Source organism: Lissotriton vulgaris, chromosome 12, assembly GCF_964263255.1.
Source record: "Lissotriton vulgaris chromosome 12, aLisVul1.2, whole genome shotgun sequence".
NCBI classification, from domain to species: Eukaryota; Metazoa; Chordata; class Amphibia; order Caudata; family Salamandridae; genus Lissotriton; species Lissotriton vulgaris.
Genome location: NC_141700.1, coordinates 8082110 through 8107763, shown reverse-complemented (window position 1 = coordinate 8107763; position 25654 = coordinate 8082110). Strand labels below are relative to the sequence as shown.

General features: G+C 47.2%; 1 protein-coding gene across 1 annotated transcript in view; it reads right to left on the bottom strand.

Moving 5' to 3' along the window:
- Positions 1-13235, bottom strand: part of POLR2E (RNA polymerase II, I and III subunit E) — a 58089-nt gene extending 44854 nt beyond the window's left edge. The window contains exons 1-2 of the mRNA XM_086946712.1: positions 13065-13235; positions 10191-10365 (exon numbers count right to left, since the gene is read on the bottom strand). Coding sequence (XP_086802838.1) covers positions 10191-10365; positions 13065-13121 — 232 coding nt within the window. The 5' untranslated portion in view covers positions 13122-13235. The remainder of the gene's footprint in view (positions 1-10190; positions 10366-13064) is intronic.
- Between the last annotated feature and the right edge of the window lie 12419 nt (positions 13236-25654).

Below are 25654 nucleotides of genomic sequence, written 5' to 3'. Positions count from 1 at the left end.
TACATTGATTCCTGCAATGAATGTTTGCTCTCGGATAAGAAATGGAAACTCATTAGTACGCCCCTCCATCCTGTTCCTTTTCCACTTAAACCTTGGGAAAAGGTTGGCTTGGATTTTTCTGGCCCTTTTGATGTCCTTCCCCATGACATGAAGTATGTCATTCTTCTGATTGATTATCATTCAAAATGGTTGTACCACATGTTTTGTGACTCTCCCTCCTCCGCTAATGCCATCAAATTTTTGCGGAATTTGTTCATCATTGAAGGTTGTCCTTCTGTTGTAGTTACCGATAATAGTTCCCATTTCGTATCCGAAAAATGTAACTCATTTTTAATGGAGCATGATGTTGTTCATTTCAAAGTTGCTCTTTATTCGCCCAATTCAAACGGTTTAGTTGAGCGGGCCAATAGACTGCTCAAAGATGCCGTTCAAACTGCCATTTCCTCCCACAATGATGTGAGGAATTTTGTTGAAGAGAAGTTTTGGTCATACAACATTTCTCCCCATTGTACAACTGGCATTTCTCCCTTTTCTTTGTTAAGAAATAGGAGTGTTCACACCAAATTGTGTCCCACATGGTTAAGTCGAGCGGGGCCACAGAACATCAACAACAAGAAGCAATCCCTCGTGCTGCACCCAGCACGAGGGAAGGCATATACTACAACCTCTCCCTCCTCACAACATTTCAAAGCAAGGAAAGAAAAGAAAGCAAATACATGTGAGCTGAGACATCAAAAACATTTTGAACTGAAACAAGAAAATAAGTTTCAACTTAAAACATAATCATTAAACCTGACAGGTAACCTCCTACATCGAACAGATGGAGCAGAAGCTTGATGAGCAGAAGCTTGATGTGAAACCTCCCCACCGATCTCTGAATGAATGGAAGAAGGAGAGGGAGACAACAATGAAGCGGAGGGACTTGAAGAAGAAGGAGAGGAATCAGTTAATGACGCAGATGCATCTGACAAAGAACAGGATGAAGATGAGTCAGAAGAACAAGGAGGATCTAACCAAAAAGACCAGTCACACTGATCAAATTGTTCTTTGGTCAAACTTAAAAAGGAGCGAGCCTGTGAGTCGGACAAATGAACTAAAGCTCTCTTGTTCCACCATCCTCTGCTGCCAAGTAAAGCAGAAGCCCTACTGACAGCAGTTACCTGAACTGGGGTAGAGAATTTAGAGAGCCCTTTAGCAACTTTTCTTGGATTTTTGATGAGAACCCAATCTCCAACTTTTAAAACAATAGAAGTGAAACATTTACCTGAATCATGCCTGGACTTCATAAGAGACTGTTTCTGAGAAACCTTTTCAGAAAGAGAAACATCAGAAGGTCGAAGGGACTGAACGCTTTTCTCGGATAACCATGTGGGACACAATTTGGTGTGAACACTCCTATTTCTTAACAAAGAAAAGGGAGAAATGCCAGTTGTACAATGGGGAGAAATGTTGTATGACCAAAACTTCTCTTCAACAAAATTCCTTACATCATTGTGGGAGGAAATGGCAGTTTGAACGGCATCTTTGAGCAGTCTATTGGCCCGCTCAACTAAACCGTTTGAAGTGGGCGAATAAAGAGCAACTTTGAAATGAACAACATCATGCTCCATTAAAAATGAGTTAAATTTTTCGGATACGAAATGGGAACCATTATCGGTAACTACAACAGAAGGACAACCTTCAAAGATGAACAAATTCCGCAAAAATTTGATGGCATTAGCGGAGGAGGGAGAGTCACAAAACATGTGGTACAACCATTTTGAATGATAATCAATCAGAAGAATGACATATTTCATGTCATGGGGAAGGACATCAAAAGGGCCAGAAAAATCCAAGCCAACCTTTTCCCAAGGTTTAAGTGGAAAAGGAACAGGATGGAGGGGTGTACTAATGAGTTTCCATTTCTTAGATGCCTAGATGCCCTTGATGTGCAAATTTAATGATATCGGGTCTGACATCAGAAGGCGGAACAAAAACATCATGTCTCATAATTAAATTGTCAACGAGAGAGAGTTCAGAAGAAATCATGGAGAAGGCTTTTAGCTCATTAGACAATTTTCTATTCTCCGCCTTCTGATGTCAGACCCGATATCATTACATTTGCACATCAAGGGCATCTAGGCATAACAAAAACATCTCAACTCATCAAATCCCATTATTGGTGGCCTTCTATTGAGTCCCAGGTAAAGTTTTACATTGATTCCTGCAATGAATGTTTGCTCTCGGATAAGAAATGGAAACTCATTAGTACGCCCCTCCATCCTGTTCCTTTTCCACTTAAACCTTGGGAAAAGGTTGGCTTGGATTTTTCTGGCCCTTTTGATGTCCTTCCCCATGACATGAAATATGTCATTCTTCTGATTGATTATCATTCAAAATGGTTGTACCACATGTTTTGTGACTCTCCCTCCTCCGCTAATGCCATCAAATTTTTGCGGAATTTGTTCATCATTGAAGGTTGTCCTTCTGTTGTAGTTACCGATAACGGTTCCCATTTCGTATCCGAAAAATTTAACTCATTTTTAATGGAGCATGATGTTGTTCATTTCAAAGTTGCTCTTTATTCGCCCACTTCAAACGGTTTAGTTGAGCGGGCCAATAGACTGCTCAAAGATGCCGTTCAAACTGCCATTTCCTCCCACAATGATGTAAGGAATTTTGTTGAAGAGAAGTTTTGGTCATACAACATTTCTCCCCATTGTACAACTGGCATTTCTCCCTTTTCTTTGTTAAGAAATAGGAGTGTTCACACCAAATTGTGTCCCACATGGTTATCCGAGAAAAGCGTTCAGTCCCTTCGACCTTCTGATGTTTCTCTTTCTGAAAAGGTTTCTCAGAAACAGTCTCTTATGAAGTCCAGGCATGATTCAGGTAAATGTTTCATTTCTATTGTTTTAAAAGTTGGAGATTGGGTTCTCATCAAAAATCCAAGAAAAGTTGCTAAAGGGCTCTCTAAATTCTCTACCCCAGTTCAGGTAACTGCTGTCAGTAGGGCTTCTGCTTTACTTGGCAGCAGAGGATGGTGGAACAAGAGAGCTTTAGTTCATTTGTCCGACTCACAGGCTCGCTCCTTTTTAAGTTTGACCAAAGAACAATTTGATCAGTGTGACTGGTCTTTTTGGTTAGATCCTCCTTGTTCTTCTGACTCATCTTCATCCTGTTCTTTGTCAGCTGCATCTGCGTCATTAACTGATTCCTCTCCTTCTTCTTCAAGTCCCTCCGCTTCATTGTTGTCTCCCTCTCCTTCTTCCATTCATTCAGAGATCGGTGGGGAGGTTTCACATCAAGCTTCTGCTCATCAAGCTTCTGCTCCATCTGATCCATGTAGGAGGTTACCTGTCAGGTTTAATGATTATGTTTTAAGTTGAAACTTATTTTCTTGTTTCAGTTCAAAATGTTTTTGATGTCTCAGCTCACATGTATTTGCTTTCTTTTCTTTCCTTGCTTTGAAATGTTGTGAGGAGGGAGAAGTTGTAGTATATGCCTTCCCTCGTGCTGGGTGCAGCACGAGGGATTGCTTCTTGTTGTTGATGTTCTGTGGCTCCGTTCGGTTCTAGCGCTCTGGGCAACGCTAGTCAGTTGCCCGGAGTCCTGGAGTCGAGCAGCGGCTTTTCCCTGTGGGTGTTTCTTCATCTGAAATTAAAGAAGATTCCTACCACAATCTCTTGCCTTGAAATCCACTTATTTCAGTAGATAAATAGAATAAGATTGTATAATGATAGGAAAGACCCCACCAGGAGCAGATGGACTTCAGCTCAGCCTCCAGATGTAACTGTTCCAGCTTTCAAGCAAATACTATTGGAACACAGATGACATCATAGAGACATGCAGAGATAGAAATGAGAAACACTAAGGAAGGACAAAGAAGAAATGAAAGCAGGATGTAACAACTAGGATGGCTGATGTTGGGGATAGGTTAGGGGTTGGGGGGGTAAAATGCAGATACGTAAAGAGATTTCGACCATTGTCCCTCAGGGACGCTCACCATGATGTCTTGCTACTAACTGGGACGCTGTGCCGCCCGGCCTCCGGGATGCGGGCTGAATGGCTGTGTATGATCTACGCTCTATCGATTGATGCGGGGGGACACCATGAGTGTACTGGTTGAGCAATTGTATGCAATGGTTTCTAATTCTATGTCAGGACCGGAGGCTTCAGATTATGCTATATCTTCCTTCGCTTTATTAACATAAAACTCCACAGCAGCTTAGGAAAATATGTAAACAGTGAACAAAAAAATGCTTTAAGTCCCAAAGCATTTGAAGGAACGTTTTAACAGTCCAAAACCACAACTCCCAAGAGTCTCTTGTGTATTGCTAGTCCACAGTCCTTCTATTATGTCCATCACAACTAGAAAGCCAGCCCTCTCTTCCTCTCTTCCTCTTGCCCCTCTTTCTTCGCTGCTCCCGCAGCCAGATAAGTGCTTTTCATGTTTCCTTTTATGTGATATTTACTGGTTGTATTGTATTTACGATTGTTGGGGGCTCGTTACATGGTTTGCTTTTCCATTGCAGAGTCCCCGGTTGCGGGAACGTTCTACCAGTTCCTACGCAACTTTTTCTTTTTCCCATTTGTGTGCGGTGACTGAGAAAGCCGCCAGGGGGCGCCCGCGCGTCTCGCCAGCTCTTCGGCGCGCCTCCTCAGTTACGGGGGCCGCGCTGAGGAGCCTGCCTGCGCCGGAGCCTGCCCTCGCTTACCCCTCTGACACCTGGTTTACCGGGTCTGTAATCCCTTGTTTCTGACGCCCCGCTGGGGTCTGTATTGCGGCGTAGACCGCGTGAAACGCCTTCGGGCGCCTTTTGTGCACCTCCATTGTTGTGTGTGGCTTAGCGCGCTTGAGGGGTAGCAAGACTCGGTCCCGGTGAGGAGAGTCCGCGCGCTGGGGGGGGTCGGTGCAGCCCTACCTGCCACGCCTGTTGGCCCACAAAGTGATCACAGTCAGTTTTGTCTGCCCATACTCGAGTGACCTCTCGATTAACACCCTCTTGGGTGCCTGTAGGGTTGTTTCTGTGAGTTCATAATGGAAGGGGAGTATGAAGAGGAGCCCTATTCATACCTACAGGACGATGAGTTCTACCAAGCGGTGGATAGCTCCATTTACCGCTGTGTGACGGAGGTGGTGGGGCCCATGGAAGACCGCCTCTCCGCACGCATTGTGGAAGAATGCGCGAAGCTAGCGTCCGCGCATTTGGGGGCGGCTGCCGACCCCCCGGGGACGTCGAGCGGGTTGCCGCCCGCACCGAAGAAACCCTGCAGAGAAGGCCCATCCTCGGAGGCACAGGGGGTGGACAGGGGCGCCTTTGAGCGTCTCCGTGACGCCTTTTTGGCGAAGGCAACGGCTGCGCCCCCTGCTCCCCTGGCGAACCCTGATGCTACTGGGGACGTGTCAACGGCCCCCGCTTCCCCAGTGTACGATTCACCGGACACTGATGACGACGGGGAGTCGGTACTCTCTTGGCGCCCATCGAGCTCAGCCAAGGAGCTTCCGCGGGATGAATCGGGCATGTTGGACCCGGACGAGATTGTCCACCCGCGATCCGCAGCTTGGACACCGGGTGAGACGGTGGCAAAGTTCGTGGCTGGTCGACTGCGCAAGCCGCTGGAGAAGGAGGCCAGAGGTTGTCTGCGAGGGGAGTGTCCTCGACCGACTTTAGAAGGGAAGGTGGCTATGACCCCCGAGTTGGATGCGAAGATGGCCACCTTCTTGGCAAAATTCATGAAGGATCCCCGGAAGGGTATTGATCGGTCCTGGCGATCCTGTCAGGATAAACTGCTGGATGCCGTTGGGCCTGCCACGAAGATCCTCGACATGGCAGAGGAGGCGAAGGCGAATGGCACAGTCATTTCCCCGGAGGTGCTTTCAAATTGGGCACAACGGGTTATCGTGTTCCTGGGTAATGCCAATTGCGCCTTATCCACCGAACGCAGGCGTTCCTTGTTGATTAAATTGGACCCTAAGCTGGGGGATCTGGCCTCGTCGGAGGCGGGCGCGGTAGCCCAGGGAGGTCTCTTCGGCGAGCCCTTTATCAGAGAGCTGGGCAAGTTTGTGTCCACTTTTACATCGCTGGACAAGGCACAGTCCAGCATCAAACGCGTTTTTCACCAGCGTTTCTCCGGAGGGGCCGGTCGCGCAGGCCAATAATAGAGGGCAGGGCTCCGGCAGAGGCCAGTACCAGACCTCTGCAAACTTTAATAATTTCTACCCCACCAGAGGGCAACGTTTCGGCGGCAGAGGATTCAGGAAGAATTCCGGACAAGGAAATACCTCCGGTGAGTGTACTTTGTTTAGATCAAGTTCCGATAGGAGGGAGGTTGGTAACCTTTTACGGGGAGTGGGAGTTGCTCACTGCCGACGCTTGGGTCTTGCAAACCATACGTGGGTTCCACATAGAGTTCTACGACCAACCCACTCAGGCAGTGTTCCCACGTCCGATGGTGTTTTCAGAGTCCGACGCGCGTTTGATAGACGGAGAGGTCTCGGAACTGCTTCGCAAAGGGGCCATCCGTCCATCAACGCGCCACCCCAACGGTTTTCTCAGCAATGTCTTCCTAGTGGACAAGACAGATGGGGCAAGAGACCGGTGATCAATCTCAAAGAATTCAACGGGTGGTTGATCTATCGACACTTCAAGATGGAGGGTATCCACCTCCTTCGAGATGTGCTCCTTCCTCGGGATTGGATGGTGAGGCTGGATCTCAAGGACGCCTATCTGGTCGTTCCTATCCACCCGCCGCATCGTCGTTTCCTTCAGTTTTTATGGAACAGCAGGGTGTTCGAGTTCACCGCGCTGCCGTTCGGTCTTTCATCGGCCCCCTGGTGCTTCACAAAGGTGCTACATCCGGTGGTAGAGTTCCTCAGGGGTCAAGGGGTGCGGATGTTGGTATACTTGGACGACATCCTCCTTATGGGACAGTGTCCAGTGATCTTGGCTGGGCAGCTGCAACAAGCCGTGCAACTTCTTCAGAAACTGGGGTTCGTTATCAACGGCTCAAAGTCGGTTTTGATTCCCACTCAGAAAATTACCTTCCTGGGTTTCGTGGTGGATTCGGTGGAGGCGGTTCTAAGCCTTCCGGCCCGGAAGATCGCGAAGATCCGACACCTGCTTCGACAGACGATCACCAAGGATCGCACGTCTTTGCGGCATATCGCCAAGGTGGTAGGACTTCTGTCGTCCTCCATCCAAGTGATTTTTCCGGGGCCACTACATTACAGGGCACTCACCTCCGGAGAGGGATGAGCTACGATCAGTGGGTTCCTCTCACGGAAGAGGTGAAAGAGGAAATGTCTTGGTGGCTGTCTCACATGGAGGCGTGGAATGGTCGGGCGATCTTCGGGTCAGCCCCAGATCTAGTCATAGAGTCCGATGCCAGCAGGTCGGGCTAGGGTGCTCGGTGCGGGGATTTCTCCACCGGCGGCGCCTGGTCTTCAGACGAACAACGGTTACATATCAACTGTTTGGAGCTCCTGGCGGGCTCCTTCGCAGTCCGTTGCTGGACCAAGGATTCGGTCAAGGCCTGTGTTCTACTGAGAATGGACAATGTTTCAGCGGTTCGTTATGTGAACCATCTAGGGGGTCCTCGTTCCCGTGCTCTGGCGGATTTGGCGAAGGACTTCTGGGACTACTGCCTGTCGCGCCACATTGCTGTGACGGCGGAGTACCTGCCGGGTCAGGCCAATCAAGTAGCGGATTGGCACTCCAGATACCTCAGGGATGCCAGCCAGTGGAAACTGGATCCGGAAGTCTTCCGGTGGTTACAAGGCCTCTGGGTCCCTTCTCGGTGGACCTGTTTGCGTCCCGTCTGGACCACCAACTGCCGCGTTTTTTCAGTTGGAGGCCGGACCCTCTGGCGGAGGCCACGGATGCCTTTCTGCAGGACTGGAGTCGGGAAAGACCGTTTGCGTTCCCCCCGTTCTCCATGGTAGTGCGGACTGCGGCCCAAGTACGCCGCCAAGGAGCGGAGCTGGTGTTGGTTACACCGCTCTGGAGGTCTCAAGTATGGTTTCCGGTTCTTATGGAACTTTCTTGGGATTTTCCAATCCTACTCCCCCTGTTCCTCTGCTCCTAAGGAATCCGGATCAGGAACCGCATCCTCTCATCACGCGGGGCTCGCTCCGCCTCATGGCATGGAGGCTCTCAGGAGACGCTGGTCGCTCCCAGGCCTTTCGGGGTCGGCTGAGCACCTGCTCTGCAAAGCATGGGCCGATAGTACGACGAAGCGCTACAGATCCGCTTGGCTTAAGTGGATGCGTTGGTGTCTACGAAGGAATTTTGATCCCTTTGGTCGCGGGCCTCGTTCCCGTGCTAAATTTCCTGGCGGACCTAGCCGACAAGGGCCTGGCCTACAGAACAATTAATGCAATTCGGTCGGCAATTACGGCAGGCCATGACGACATCGATGGCTCTCCGGTAGGTGAGCACCCCTTTGTTTGTCGGCTTCTGCGGGCTATTCGACTCGCATTGCCTCCTGAGCCCAGGTATTCCGTCCTTTGGGACGTCAATTTGGTCCTGAACTTGTTCCTTTCATGGCCGGCCAACTCCTATCTGTCTCTTAAGGAGCTCTCGGCAAAGTTGGCCATGCTGTTATGTTTAGTTTCTTGTAGACGTGTGTCTGACGTGCGTGCTCTGGATATATCGGCACGCATCTTTTCCCCGGATGGGGTTACTTTTACCGTGGGTCGACGCACTAAAACGTCGTCACGATCCATTTCCTATCCAGCTTTTCTAGACACTCCTAAGTTGTGTGTTGTGCAATGCCTCAAAGCATATGAGGATTTAACTTTGGAATTGCGCCCCCCGGGCGAGCGTCAATTGTTAATTGCCTTGCGAAAGCCACACAAAGCTGTGTCCTCACCCACTATTGCGAGGTGGGTGCGTTGGGTCATGCAAGAAGCAGGCATCAATACAAATCTTTTTGGAGCACACTCTGCCAGAGGGGCCATGGCCTCTAAGGCGTTCTCTGTGGGTGCTCGCTTGGAGGATCTAATGCGAGCTGCGGATTGGTCCTCGGATTCCACCTTTAAGAGGTTCTATTTTAAACCCGTGGTGGATTTGGCCCAGTTGGTCGTAAGTAAGCTTTGAACTAGCATAATCTGAAGCCTCCGGTCCTGACATAGAATCGAAATTTGCCTAGCTTATGTAACTGTAAGTTTCAATTCTATTAAGGACACGGAGGCGAGGATTATCCCACCCAGGATACACAGTGGTCTCTCTACCCACCCGTATGGCAGTAAGTAAAGCGTTTTCCTTTATACGGTTTCTGTACTGTGCCAGTCGTTGAGTACTCCTTTGCCTTATTATTGCATTCCTATGCCACCTCGCTTACGCTGTCCCTTTTTTCGACAGGCAACGAGGGTGCTAAGCAGGATCAATGAGGTGAATGCGTGATCTGCGCGAAGAAAGAGGAGGAAGAGGAAGAGAGGGCTGGCTTTCTAGTTGTGATGGACATAATAGAAGGACTGTGGACTAGCAATACACAAGAGACTCTTGGGAGTTGTGGTTTTGGACTGTTAAAACGTTCCTTCAAATGCTTTGGGACTTAAAGCATTTTTTTGTTCACTGTTTACATATTTTCCTAAGCTGCTGTGGAGTTTTATGTTAATAAAGCGAAGGAAGATATAGCATAATCCTCGCCTCCGTGTCCTTAATAGAATTGAAACTTACCGTTACATAAGCTAGGCAAATTTAGATTCTGCAATAAAAACCAAAAATTAAAGAAACCATCCCAACACGGTGGTACTGCCACTGCAAGTACACAGCGGAAGCTGTCCACTGCAACACTGGCGGAGAATTGTTACAACAGTGACCAAAACCGCACTTTGCAACCATTGGTACATAGGATGAGAACAATTCCAAAGATACTTCTACCATCACCACTTTGGGCAAGAATCTTTAAAACACCAATTTCTCTTGGCCACCAACACGCAGGAGGCATCCATCAGAACACCACCAGAACTAGTCACAAGTACAGTAAATATAATGTGTTTTGTGTGACCACTTCTTATACCAACTTTTTTAACTATTCTACGGAATGCTAATGAAAGTCTAAGAACAAGTGAACTTTATATCCTGTTTGCCATGGTTTGAAGTTCGTCTTTGAAGGAGTGTGATATTTTCCACAATACAATGAACCACGAAGAGATTCACCAGACAACAATTTTGGGACAATGAAGAATGTATAAAGGGTCTTACCTGGGAAAAAGACAAACATCTGGTCTGTTGGGTCGTCATTGTGGGCCACCAGCACTGTGAGGTCAGTTCGTCTGGGGCGCCCTTCACTGGGTTTATCCCCAAACTGACCCTTAAACTCATCCAGGGTCTGATCCAACTCGTCCTGGGTCACCAAATAACCACGATCATGGCAGAGCTGTGGGGACCAAAGAGTATAGTTTGAAGGAAGGTCGTGGCTGGCAGCAGAGATGGTGTCTCTGTGTGCATAAGTTAGGTAATGGGATGCAGCATGAGATCCACACACGCTTTAGGTGTGAGGCTGTGGTTGAGCTTTTGGGAGCACCCGGGTGCATTCTAGAATTACATAATTCTACCACAATATTTGCGTATATATGAGTCTTCCACATACGTTTCAGATTTCAACTAAAAATTACAAAGGAGTATCAGATTATATAAGTGCGCAGTTTATTACTAAAAGTGGGCACTTGTAGATTTGGTTAACAGTGTAAATATTTTGCACTAACTATATTAATAGGTAGAAGCAGCAGTGTTGATAAGGTTTCTCAGCTTCCATGCTAATAAATAAAATAAAAAAATCGGCGGTGATAAGCTTTTAAAGGAAAAATTTTAAATGTCACATTTTAAAGAACCCATTGTATTTTCAACAGCATCGGGAACTCTTTATTCCAACTACATTAAAAAAGGGGAGAAAAATCCAAAGAATGTAACACGTAGTTAGCCTTCTCTTACAACCAAATACGCACGTATTTCTTCTTTGACATAAATTAGTCTGTACTGTCACCTACTATGCTCCTTTACTTCCCCACGGGCCACATGTATGAAACTATTTTGCGTTCGCAAAGAGGCCGATTCGCAGAATTAGCCTGTGTGCGAAAGCAAAAAAGGCTTTTCCTATAAATCAAACCCTATTGTGCGATTCAGTAACCTGTTACCAAATTGCAAAATGGGTTTGCGATTCGGTATTTGGAAGGGGTGGTGTTTAGGGCGTCCCTTCCAAATACCCAATTACAGCGGTATGTATGAATGTTTTGTGATGGTGAATGCGGTCGTAAAACATTCGCATTTTACCTAACTTCGTGTTAGTGGTAACCCATTCGCAAATGGGAAGGTGTCCCTAAGGTGATTTTAGCGATTTCTAGGTGGGCGCAAATTGCGACCCACCTCATTAATAATAATGAGGTAGGTCAATTTGCAACCCACTAGGAATCGCTAAATGAAACTTTATTAGTTTCATACATTAGGAATAGCAATTACTTAATTGTGATTCTCAGAAAATCCCAATTAGGGAAAGCGCTATTCCTAATGTTTATTTATTTATTTATTTATTTATTTAGAAAGTTTTATATAGCGCGAACAAGATCTTTGCAGATATCAGAGCGCTTTACATAGCAAGCGGGAGCATAGTCAAACAGGTACGTCAAGATACATGTGGACCTATAATTCCAGTAAACTGTGCTATGGGAGGTTCTAAAAATAAGAAACAGGTATGTAGTGTGGTGATGCTGCGAGGCGTGGGCTCAAACTTGGCGGTTGTTGGGGTACAGTCTTGTATTACCTGAGCTATAAGAACACAGATGAATGTAGGAAGTCTATATGTTTGGAAGGCAGTCTATAGTAGCGGATCACCTACAATTGTCGGGGTAGTACTGTTTAGGATATAGTGGCATAGACGCAGGTTGCTGGTCACGTGGTCTATGGTTGTCACACTGTCTATGGGAGTCACAGACAAGCGTGTTGAGGGCACAGTATAAGGATACAGGGGCAAACGCTGGAAGTGGGTACAGGCTTGTGATGTGGGAGGCATATCCTCTAGTTTGTGTGGATGAAAAGTGTTGGTGGGCAAAGGATGGGGTTTTGGGAGCACAGACAATCTGGCGGGTTTAAAAATATGGGGAGGCCAAAGCTGAAGATACTGCGGCTACTATATGCATGTGGTTCAGGTAGTGATGTACAGGGTGAAGACAAGAGGTGCAGGTGGTGGCAGGCACAGTATGATGGGGTTGTGGTACTGGCTGAGGGTAAGGGGTAATTGGTGGACACAGGATGGAGAAGCTGTGGTGCAAGCTGGGGATAAGGGGCACAGGTGATGGTGGGCACAGGATGGAGGAGTTGTGGCACAGACTGGGGATAAGCAGTGCAGCTGGTGGTGGGCACAGGACGGAATGGCTGGGGTACAGGCTGGGGATAAGGGGTGCAGCTGGTGGTGGGCACAGGGAGAGGGTATGTGGCAAAGAATTGAGGAATGGTGGTACAGGCTGGGATTAAAAGGTACAGATGATGGTAGGCACAGGATGGAGGTGGTGCTGTACCCCTCAGACACAACCTCTCTATCCTGTGCCCACCAACTCCTGTACCACAGCCTCCCCACCCTGTGCCATCACCTTCTGGGCCCCTTATTCCCAGCCTAGGCCAACCATCAACTGTACCACAATACTTTCATCCTGTGCCCACCTCCCCCTGTACCGACAACCCCTCCATTCAGTGCCCACCACCACCTGTGCCATAGCCCCTCATCCTGTGCCACAGCCCCTCATCCTGGGCTACATCCCCTCATCCTGTGCCAACCACCTCCTAGGTGCCTTATTCCCAGCTACCGCCATACCCACAACACCTCCACCCTGTGTCCACCAACACCTGTACCACAGCCCCTCGTCCTGAACCCACCACCTGTAAAACAGGTGTACAGGTGGTGGATGACAGAATGAGTGGCTGTGGTGCTGGTTTAGGTGGGCACAGGTTGGCGGATCTGTGGTACAGGCTGGGGTACTGGTGGAGGGGTTGTGGTAAAGGCTGGGGATGGCCAGGGGTGGTTCCTGGGGTCTCCCTCCGGCTCCTCCCCCATCCTCCCTCATCCTCCCTCATCCTCCCTCGCACCTGCATGACCGTCTTGCGGATCTTCCAGAGCCGGTAGGTTTCCTCCTCGTCATCCATGCTTGCCCCGGTGCTCTCTCTGCGCAGGCGCAGTCCACAAAACACGAGCCACAGAAGCTACCGCGCAGGCGTACTGCTGGAGTAAAGGTACTGCGCAGGCGTCCCTCACAGCTCACGCGAGCCATGGCGCAGACGTCAGACCCCGGAAAAACAGGCCTGATCTCAACATGGCCGACGACAAAGCCAGGCACGTTTTAGTGGCGTTCTACAACGGCCATCTTGGAAGTGGCGACCACTTGGCTCTACTTAGGACTGAGCTATGAGGCGCTACAATTCAAAATTGTAGCACTTTATTGACACTATTACCATCTAAGCAGTGTTAAAGTTTGGTTTGTTTACAATTTCATTAAATATGGTTGAGGCAGTTTATAGATAAATAACTTATAATTATATATTTAACACAACTAAAAGGGAAAACCATTATTTTAGTATAGGACTGTATAATGACTTTTAACATTTATGAGAGCACTCAGAGCAGGTCTTCAGGTTGCTTAATTACGTGTGAGCTATCCTCTGTTTTCAGTGTGCTAATGTGTGACACTTTGAGTGATACTTTACCACGATTTAAACAAATCAGTCATTGTCCACGTAGTTTAAAAAAGTTCAGCCATTACCACCACATGTCTAATAATATGATCTATAGATTATCTTAAATTATGGTCATACTCCTGAAATACGTATGCAAGGTCACTAACCCAAGTCTATTTTCTAAAATGGTTATCCTTCTTGCATACCTATCAACTCACCCACATTCAGCAATTCTTTCTTTACCCTCTTAAATGCCTGACTTCACCTGCATGTTTAAATTAAAGAGGTTTAGTATGTTATTTGCATCTTGGTACTTTTGAGGCCATTTTTTTGTTTGTCTTATAATGAATAAAAACAAAGAAGGCCTGTCCCACCAAACACTTCTATTATTTAGTTAGGCTGCAGGTACTCAAAGGGTGTGTTTATAACCTTATCACTACCCCTACCCTTCTAAATCAAGGCTCTTTAGTTCCTGCGCAAGTGTCACTTTTTGTCGCAGTACAAACAAGGTAAGGTAAAAAATACCATGATACCATCACCAAAACACAAAAAATTGTGAAGAAAGAGAGTGAGCACCTCACGGTAGAACCACCAATGGGGTTATCTGGCTAGCAGATGCCAGTGTACCCACTTATCATCATCGGTTGCTCACTCTCATAAAAGTGGAAAGAAAAAGACAAAAACGGACACGTGGAGGGAAAGGACACACAACATGTACTAATCCTTTTCCTCCTGAACAGATAAATCAAGCTTGATTCCGTGCCCCAGCGAATAAAGAATTACAATCGCTATTTCAAGTGTACCTCATCACCATAACCCCTGTGAGACAAAGAAAAAGTGCATCTCACACATTAAAATTGCAGAACTCACTGACCACTCCTGTTTTTATTCTGGGTTGTGAGCGCTCCAAATTAAAACGCCCCACATTGAACCAACTTTCATGTGAGACTATATCGCCAACATGTTTCGTTGCTATACTCCAGCGCTTTTAAAATTCCACTTATGTTTAGTTAGACCTGAGGGTTGCATATCAACTGCATACCTGCTACCTTACTCAGATGGATATCCGTGTCACCAAGATCACGTATCTTAACCGAAACCCGCCATTGGCCAAGGTTTCCCAGCCGGCAACACACACTCCGTCACTCGGCCACAGCTCACCTTATAACGAGAAAAGTCAGAGGTAGACTGAGACACACAAGCAGCCACCAGAATGTAAATCGATTGAGTAACAAGCATTTGCAATGCAATAGGTCTCGCATTAGGAAAGTTTGAGCTATTGGTATTGTAAATGACAAAGTTGTTATTTATGTTTTGTTTTTTGAAAAAAGCGAAATTAATAGCTTTGTCATTTACAATGCCAATAGTTATAACTTTCGCAAATGTGACACCTATACCATTTGTAATGCAATAAGTGTTGTATTTAGGTGACTTACATGCATTGATATTACAAATAACAATGGCTTTTAATTTTTTTTCAGTAATTAACACTTAAATAAAAGTTATTGTAATTTATAATGGCAATAGCTTAAAGTTTTGTAAATAACTTTTGTGAAGATTATGTTCAGTGTATTTTGTTGTGACGAAAATCCAAGAACAGAAGTGAAATATTAACATTTTTTGGTGACATTTGTAATAAAGTTTGAAACATTGAGAGAACATATTTGAATCAGTTGTTGTTGAATGGTTGCACAGATTGATGCTGTGGTGGCGCTGAGTGATGTGGTGGCGACGAGTGATGCTGTGGCGTTCAGTGATGCTGTAGTAGCGCATAGTGATGTTGTGGTGCCCCTAAGTGATGCTGTGGAGATGCGATGGATAGTGAGGGCGATAGATAGATAGAGGGAGGGCGAAAGATAGAGGGAGGGCGAGAGATAGAGGCAGGGCAAGGGATGGTGTGTGGGCGAGGGATGGAGTGTGGGCGAGGGATGGAGTGTGGGCGAGGGATGGAGTGTGGGCGAGGGATGGAGTGTGGGGCGGGAGAGAGATGGAGTGTGGGGCGGGGAGGGATGGAGGGAGTCGGGGGAATGGATGGATGGAGTGCGGGGATGGATGGATGGAGTGGGGGGATGGATGGATGGAGTGGGGTGGGATGGATGGATGGAGTGGGGGGATGGATGGATGGAGTAGGGGGATGGATGGATGGAGTGGGGGGATGGATGGATGGATGGAGCGGGGGGGATGGATGGATGGAGTGGGGGGATGGATGGATGGAGTGGGATGGATGAATGGAGTGGGGGGGATGGATGGATGGATGGATGGATGGATGGATGGAGTGAGGGGATGGGTGGATGGATGGATGGATGGAGTGGGGGGATGGATGCAGTGGGGGGATGGATGGATGGAGGCGATGGATGGGTGGATGGATGAGTGGGGGAATGGATGGAGGGAGTGGGGGGATGGATGGTTGGAGTGGGGGGATGGATGGATGGATGGAGTGGGGGGATGGATGGATGGAGTGGGGGAATGGATGGATGAAGTGGGGGGATGGATGGAGTGAGATGGATGGATGGATTTGGGGATGGATGGAGTGGGGGATGGATGGAGTGGGGGGATGGATGGAGTGGGGTGGATGGATGGATGGAGTGGGGGATGGATGGATGGAGTGGGGGATGGATGGATGGATGGATGCAGTGGGGGGATGGATGGAGATGGATGGATGGAGTGGGGGTGGTTGGAGTGGGGGGGATGGATGGATTGGGGTGGATGGATGGATGGAGTGGGATGGATGGAATGAGATGGATGGATGGATGGATGGATGGATGGATGGATGGATGGATGTATGGATGGATGGATGGATGGAGTGGGGGGTGGATGGATGGAGTGGGGGGGTGGATGGATGGATGGAGTGGGGGGATGGATGGATGGATGGATGGATGGATGGATGGAGTGGGATGGAGTGGGATGGATGGAGTTGGGGGATGGATGGATGGAGTGGGATGGATGGAGTGGGGGGTGGATGGATGGAGTGGGGGGATGGATGGATGGAGTGGGATGGATGCAGTGGGGGGATGGATGGATTGAGTGGGGGGATGGATGGATGGATGGATGGATGGATGGATGGATGGATGGATGATGGATGGATGGAGTGAGGGTGGATGGATGGAGTGGGATGGATGGAGTGGGATAGATGGATGGATGGAGTGGGGGGAAGGATGGATGGAGTGGGGGGAAGGATGGATGGAGTGGGGGGAGGATGGATGGAGTGGGGGGATGGATGGATGGAGTGGGGGGGTGGATGGATTGAGTGGAGGGGATGGATGGATGGATGGATGTATGGATGGATGGATGGATGGAGTGGGGGGTGGATGGATGGAGTGGGGGGGTGGATGGATGGATGGAGTGGGGGGATGGATGGATGGATGGATGGATGGATGGATGGATGGATGGAGTGGGATGGAGTGGGATGGATGGAGTTGGGGGATGGATGGATGGAGTGGGATGGATGGAGTGGGGGGTGGATGGATGGAGTGGGGGGATGGATGGATGGAGTGGGATGGATGCAGTGGGGGGATGGATGGATTGAGTGGGGGGATGGATGGATGGATGGATGGATGGATGGATGGATGGATGGATGGATGGATGATGGATGGATGGAGTGAGGGTGGATGGATGGAGTGGGATGGATGGAGTGGGATAGATGGATGGATGGAGTGGGGGGAAGGATGGATGGAGTGGGGGGAGGATGGATGGAGTGGGGGGAAGGATGGATGGAGTGGGGGGAAGGATGGATGGAGTGGAGGGGATGGATGGATGGATGGATGGATGGATGGATGGATGTAGTGGGGGATGTAGTGCCTTAAAATGGCTCTTCATTTGTGATGCGTGATGTGAGCATAAGACAAGCAAACATTATGCGCAAAAGTAGTCTGGCATGAGAAACACAATGTTTTAGCTTCAGAGCGCAGGAGGTGATGTGAGAGGAGCCACAAAGAAAGCTGTCTGTGCTGCAGAGGAATATATGGCTCGCATTTTAACTCCCATTTTAAAATTATTTCCAACCTTGTGACCTCCAACTGGAAACTTGAGTGGACCAGATGCATTTTTATTTGCGACGCTTAAAAGACAAGCAAACCCTTTAAAACTAGATGCAGCGGTGAAGTGATGCACTGGACTGGAAAATACAATTTAGTGACCGCTCTTTGCATAACGGCAGGACAGTGGGGGATGTAGTGTCTCTCCTCTCCTTATCATTCAACTCAATATGGGGTCAGAGGTCCAGAGCCAGCTGTCAACAAGGAATGTAACAAGCTCTTGGCATTGCTGTGGGGAGGGGGGAGAAGAAATGCGAGACACGGCCTGGCGGCCGTGAAAAGTGTGAAGCAGGGGGCGGGGGAGCCCTTACAATTGAAGCTCTCAGAGGCAGGTGGCTCGGGCAGGCCAATGTGATACTATAAGGACCTACAAACACTGGAGATGAGTGCCTGCTCCCTAACCAAATGCAGAGATCCCCTGTAGTGCACAGAGCGAAGATCCTCCACACAGCGATGAACAGAGTTACTACGAATGTCAATAGTGTAGAGTTGGACCTGTCCAGGCCTGGCTTCAATCCCCACTTGGAATCACACAGCAGCTTTGCATGTTACAGCTAGGCAACCCTTGTACATGGTGCGTGAGGGTCATGCAAGCTGAAGTCTGAAGTGACTTCTCGTTGTAATGCACTCCTATCAGCTGCCATATACATTCCACCATCAGACTGAATTCGGACTGCAGGTAGTGACTACCGCTCTCGAGCCATGTCAGCCTCTCCCGACTACAACCCTAAAAAAAAAAGAACTGACTTGCAGCTTTGTGAAGTGACAGGTGACTTGCCAGTTCCCTGCAATGTGATATTCTGAGAATGAGTAAATGGGTAACACTAAACAGTGTACGTAATTTTTGTGTGAGGCAACATGCGCTGTACAGTTTTCCTAATCAAAAGGGGAAACTGCTCTCCAAGAAGTCGGTAAGAAGCCAAAGAAATGGAGCACGAGACAGAATCTCCATTATTAGAGTAATAGGTAATAAAGGGAAGGTAGTATATGGTTTCTAAAAACAACAACTACACTGTTCATGTCCATTTTCTTTCACATTGCAGGCAGTTTTCCAGATCTCGCGAGAAAGGATTGGTTGTCGTTCACAAGGGAATCTATATCAAGTATGTGACTTCAAGCACAGGCCGGAGCCCAGTATTTGTAAAACACAAACTAATCACCCTTAACACCTTGGCTGCTAGAGGCATTTTCCTCCTGTGCTGATTACTTGAATTCCTCATTGTTCATGACGAGCTCAGCTCGTCATAAGCACAGCTCAACCGTGCCTCATGACGAGCTGAGCTCGTCATGAGCAGGGAAGGGGTTAAGGGTCTCAAGGCGCTGGGGGCCGTTGGGAAGATTACGCGAGCTCGTGCTATTGCCCAGAGTCTCATGGTATTGGGCTGAGCTGCCGCCGGCAATTGAATGTGAGCCCTGTGCTCCAGAGTCGGCCGCTCTGGCCACTGTGCCACACCTCTCCCTGCCAGCCGGAATCAGTCACAGAAGCTAGCCAATTGCAGAAACATCCTTACTGTGCTGCTCCGAGATGGAATGCCTTTAAAAAAGAAACTATCAAAGGCCACAAACCATGTCTGGAATTTTCTGCTGCGTTTAGCTTTTTCCGTGAACAGATGTAGTCCCACTCTTTCGAGGGAGCAATTGACAACCGCTTCTGAATCAGTAGTCTTGGTTTATGCGCCACAATCTCCCTGTGAAGAAGCGTGTCGCCTGTTTAGCTTGATGGGCTATCATTTCATAGTCCTGGAGTCAGCCCTTCAAACCAAGGAAACGTCACCGACACTCCTAATATAAACAGCAATAGCAGTTTGCCTTTTCGCAGAGGCCTTTCAAAAATAACGGCAACAGAACTAGAAAGTAACCGTGTGAATTGGTGACCCGCATACAAGGGGAGGTAGCGTTTAATGACAAGCAGAAATTTCTTTGGTGAAAATGTTTTGATGTTAAGAAGCAATATAAACAGATTAAAATTCCTCTGGGCTCTAATAATAACATGCTCTCTTGGAAAAGAGGGGATAGGTTTCAAAGGCAGACTGTGCAGTTTCCTCCCCTTTAAAACAAGTGCGCTCCTGAAACAACCCTTCCTTGTTACCAAGACCACTTGCATGCACCTTGCACCCAGTAGGCCTCGTCTTATTTGTCCCCACTCACTATATTATTCTCGTCTGCTAACCTCTGCAACACTTACCAGAGAATAATTTCAGGATGAAGGAAATGCTACAAATAAAAAAAAAATTCCTCGGTCTATCTCTTAGTGTATTAACATAATCTCGCCGTTTTAAGCTTGCACGGTGCTAACAAAATCGGTCATTTGACCAATTGACTTTTCTACATTTAGAGCTGCAGATTGTACTATTTGTGCAGTGTTTCTGAACTTTTGACCCATTACAACGAATAGCGAATTGTTTATTGAAATTTGCAAATCCAATGTGTATCATGTGAGAACTGTGCCAAATCCGTAACTCTGTACAAAATGAAAGTAATTTTGCAGACTTCCAGTTAGCCAGTTTAAGAACTACTTTTGCTACAGCTAACTTTTATTCTACAAACTGGAAACATTTTATTTCTTGACATTGCCTATACTCCCAACAACTATAAATAATACAAACTAAATTGCTGTGTTTTCAGGAAAGCATCCCGGATATTAATCCACACTGTACAAATGAAACCTGCAGTCTGGTTGGATTGAGAGACATTGTAAGGTGTGGCCCAATCATAGCCTTGAAGTTATCTATGCATAGATGGAAAGAAGGAGGTGAAAGGTGCTTTGCCCTTACAATGTCTCCACTAAAAGAGCATATCTGCTTATGTTTTATGTTTATGAGTTTTATTTAACTCTCGTGTAGAAACGTAGGAATTGTTGCCATAAAAAAGTCATTGTTCATTTAGAGCAGAGTCCAGTGGAAATGCCATTGTCGCAGAAGAGCGTCTGGTTTGCCATGACAAGAGGATAAACATGGCTTCTGAGAGGATGTTTTAGTGTGCAAAGCTACTTAGTGTTTACTCCTTAAACCAGTGTGTTCAGGTAACAGTTAAATTGAGAAAATCTGCTACACATCGGTTGTTGCTGAAAAGGCATGACGTCCTGAGGTCATTTAAAAGTAAATATGCGCCTCACAAACTATACACAATGAAACGCTGCTCATGAAACAAGTTTAATACACTGGGAGGGGGGAGGAGAAATGCCAGACACAGCCAGGCGGCCGTGAAAGTGAAAGTACCGCCGGCATTGGGCAGTGAATAATTAGGGGAGGAGAAATGCCTGAGGCCGAGCGCACGCTGAGGGAAGCTTCAGGGGAAGCAACAGATGGCTGGCTTTGATGTGGTGATGCGAGGCAGGCAGGCGGATAGAAGCGTGTGCTTGGGACACATGCATTTCTGGAAATCCGCATTTTTTGAGAGCCTAGTTTAGCTCTTAGTTTAGCCCCAATAGGTTTCGAGTTATAAATAACTCGACCTAAAAAGTGGGGAAAAATATACACGAAACAGCATTTACACTGCCATTTTATGGTCTTGCCATAGAACGCTTGATCCCACCTCACACAATATGAATTATTTACAAACAAGGATTCCAGCGGAAAGATGTTCCTCATCCCCAGACCAAAGCAATAAAAAATATTTTTTTTTTCTTTGTACTTAATCATTTTGACCTGTGAACTGCAATGTTTTGTACTTTGATAAAACATTTTTTTAAATTCTTAACACAACTAGGCCCATAATTAGTCAGATTAAGTACGAGTTACTTGTACAAGAACGTGAACATAGGTATGAAGTTTGGCGCTGCCTGTCCGTCAGCATTTAGTCATGACACATAAGCTGGTATCCTCCATACATGCCAAGAGCAATCCATGCATGTGTCACACCTCCTGCCAGTCAAGCCTTTATGTTTACAATACAGCTTGTTGCATTCTGGAACTTGCAGTTTCTCTTTTTAAAATAGGCTTTTTTGAAGATGACACCCATGCCAATTTTGACCATGTGCCTTATTGTTATTGATAAAGACATTTGTAAAGTATAAACAGCTGCCCTATTGGCATCCTGGCCCTAAACTGAGATGGACCGGAGTCAAGCCACTGAACTCTGCTGTGATGAAAATAGATGCCTCTTATGAAACTTTCTGAAGCAAAAGTTGTCAGTGTTTTGTCTGCAATGAGGAAAGAGTGCTTCCAGTGTTTGGCTGCTAAGATCGTAGCCCCGGCTCGCTCATGCTTATATGGTGGCGCCTTCAACCCGGCAGAAGAGGATAAGGCAGCGATCTGCTGAGTTGATAAAGAGACAAGTTGGTCAGAAAATAGCGAGGGCCTGTAGTACAAGATGGATGATTATCAAGATAGAGGTATTTAAACAAAACCCTTTGCTCAATAGAGAGTCAGTGTCTTTGGAGTCTGATTGGGGAAAGGAGCGCCCTTCTGTGCAGCCCAAACCTATACGCATAGCCGAGTTCTGAATCAGTTGTAGTCTGTGGATTTGTTTCTTCGTTCAGGTCGCTGCAATAATTTAGTCTCGACAAAACAGTGGATAAGAAGACAAGTTTGTGCAAGTCGAGAGGCCTAAAAGCTTTCAGTGTTGTTAGAAAGAAGCAGAAACGGGTAAGCTTGTGAACTTGCAGATTCAAGGTAAAAGATTTTCCAGGCAGTCACCCAGACGCTCAACACAAGAATGAGGAGTTTGGGGAGTGGCTGAGAGAAGGCTCCCCCGCCTAGGGAGAGAACACCCCTGAGCACAACGTTGTAAGGACCAAAAGGTCTGATTCAATAAACATAAAGTAATCAATAGTTCATGTTGAGGATAAAGCTCCAGTTATCCATATTTATTTGTACATGTAGATGAGAAGAACTCTTTTTGAAGCAAGTATCAACAAATGTAATCCACATGAATGAATTAAGGTATGTTCAATTTCACACATCCCAATGCATTTCGTGCGGAGCCCATCGTGCCCAGTTCTTGGGGCCACCGGGTGCATGACCAGGCTTCTGTCGCACTGCCTGTAACAAGCAATTCTATCGTGTCAGATTCATTTTTTAAAACTGTGGCTCATCTAAAATACAGCGTAAGAGAGGCATTTTTTGAAACTTGTACTTGGTGTAGATGGGTGGACCGTCCAGTCGGAGGATGAGTTTGTATCGTCCGCGTATGTCATAAAGGAGAAACCATCTGACCCAATCAAGAGGGCCATAGGAGGATAGATTTATACTACCCAGCATAGGGCTGAGAGAGGAACCCTGGGGGCTGCTTTGCTCTGCAGGTCTGGATGCAGCCACGGATACCAATCTGGTGTAATTGAGTCAGCAAGCTATCATGGGAAGCAGGATCAAATGCGGCTGAGGGGTCAAGGTAATGGAGCGCCACTCGCGCCACCATCCAGTTATCCATCGACCACCTCAATCCAGGACTAACCGTACAGAGAGCTTTGTTTGAAGACAGACAGAACAGCTTCTGTACATTCAGTGAGGGCCTGGTCTTAAGCAAAGGCTACTGCTAGCTTTTGAGGTGGACATTTGAACGATGGAGCGTGTATCCTTGGCTTGGAGGTGGACATTTGAACGATGGAGCGTGTATCCTTGGCTTGGAGGTGGACATTTGAACGATGGAGCGTGTATCCTTGGCTTGGAGGTGGACATTTGAACGATGGAGCGTGCTGTATCCTTGGCTTGGAGGTGGACTTTTGAACGATGGAGCGTGTATCCTTGGCTAAGGCCAATTTGTAGAAGTCAGAATTGTACGCTAAACTGGCTATAAGGAATGACAGATGATTCTCAGAGGGCCCACCTTATAAGCAGTGCCCATAATATGAGCAGGGCTCACCACACTAACAATTGATATCCCAATCGCCAATCAGCAAAAATGCAGCTAGGTAGCACCGGTGTCACAGAGGCCAAACATGCCCCAAAAAGGGCTCAACAAGTCTCTGTCAAATGTGGTCTGTTCATTTGCAATTGACTTTTCTTCTCCAGCAGAGTAAAAATACATTTTTGGAATTGAAATTTCATTTCTCATACAGGCTGGTGGCAAGAAACCGCAAATCACTGAAGGTTCGCTACATATTTCAATAAAAGTAAATATTTTCCAAAATTTCAACTGAAGATGAAGTTGAGAAGCTGAGATAGTGCGGGAGTTTTGGTAGGAGGTGAGGTGAGGGAGTGGGTGGACTTTGGGCTGCGGCAGCTGCTAGGATCTCACCGGAGGTCGCTATGGTGCTCTATTGCTCTTGTAAATAACACTAGTGCACAGTTGTTCACTCTTGTCACCAACCACCATCACTGGGTTGCACTTTTTGGAGCACCTACTTTTGGATTTTGTGTACTTGATTGTCATGTGTTTCCAGTATGGCCCGGTCTCGTTTTCCCTATATTAGCCTAATTGTACACGTTGTAGGCCACATTGTCTTTTGCACATGTTACTATATAAACACGCTTGATTTTGTGCCACATTGTACTTTCACACAAAACCTGCATATGTTTTTGTGTTCTGTTCTTTTCCTGGCATTTAGCCTGAACACCACAGACACGGCCAAACAACAATGCTCTTTGTTATTCTCTGTGGTCAGGCACTAGCACCTGGACACAACACGACAATGCAGCTGCTGTTTATGAGCACACATGTCTTGTCACAGAACCGAGCACAAGAGTTTAAGTAGACGCACTGAGTGAGGGTTCTGGAACAAGATTGCCATGTCAGCTGAGATGTGGAACATCCATCTGTGTATGCCACGGTACGGGGCCGCCACTTATCCCAGAGATCTTTGATATATAATCATTTAGTTTCAGTAGAAGGGAGGGGGGGGGGGGGGGGTTAGGATATTCTGTCTTGTAACATGAAAGGGCTTTTTATGATATATGGTTCACTGACCGTGCTAACAGTATTTTTAGTAGGCATTTGTTTTCTAATTGTAGTACGAATACTGCAGTTTAGGACACAATAGATTGAATAAATATTCTAATCTTCGTTTGTACTCTCTTGTTCATTTTATTGTGGACGAGTACGAGTGAGAGAGCGAAAGGATGAGTCCTATTCTTGCGATCCCTTAGAGGGTCGAGAGTGTTCTATTCTGGGGTGCCAATTCACTTGTTTCTCTGGTAAGGTGAGGAGGGCAAGTAAGGCGCTATAGCTAGTCGGACTTGGGCTCATAAGTACTGCGGTGGTATGGTGAGTCGGTCCATACACGCCGATGTTCTATGATCCCAAGTATAGTTCTGTTCCTGAGCAGAATCCCTGCAATATGATAACATACAGCAGTGATTAAATAACTGTTTATATATGTCTGTACGCTTACACTTTTTTTTTGCCAAGGAAGCATAGGATTAAAGCTCCCTCCGAGGGAACCTTGGTGATTTTAATGATTTCAGCGCATTGACAGATGCCGGGCGGTCTGGCGGGCTGAGGAGGATTCCAGGATCTCTTTAGCCGAGCTGCTGAAGATCACCATTGCAGTGCTGTGTTAAGAGGATTAGTATCGCACCATAATGACCCATAAGGATATCTGAGCGCTGACTCCCACAAAGGTATCCGAGAAGCAACGTCTTCACCTTCTTGCGGAACTGGAGAAGCGCAGGGAAGGCTCTGACGTGGAGTGGGAGGTCGCTTCAGACTTTGGGGGAGATGGCGGAGAGGCGCGATCTCCCGCCCTGCACCTGTGTATGTGGGGGACGTGTGCAAGTGAGCGTCCTGCAGAGCAGAGGTGTTTGGAGGGTTGACAGAAGTATATTCCGGGGTTTAGGTGTGCAGGCCGCTGTTGTGTAGTGCTTTGTATGTGTGCCTGAGGAGTTTGAACTGAGTGTGTTTGTGTCTGGGGAGGCAGTTGAGGTCTCTGAAGTGAGATGCTGCTGTGCTGTTGGTTTCTTTTGAGTCAGCCTGTGGAATAAACACTTTTGTGACACATACTTTCCATCTGAAGCCCTGGCGGGTGACCAGGCCTGTGCCTCAACAGATGGTTGCGCAACAGAGAACATTGCACAACCCCAAGCCATCCAACTG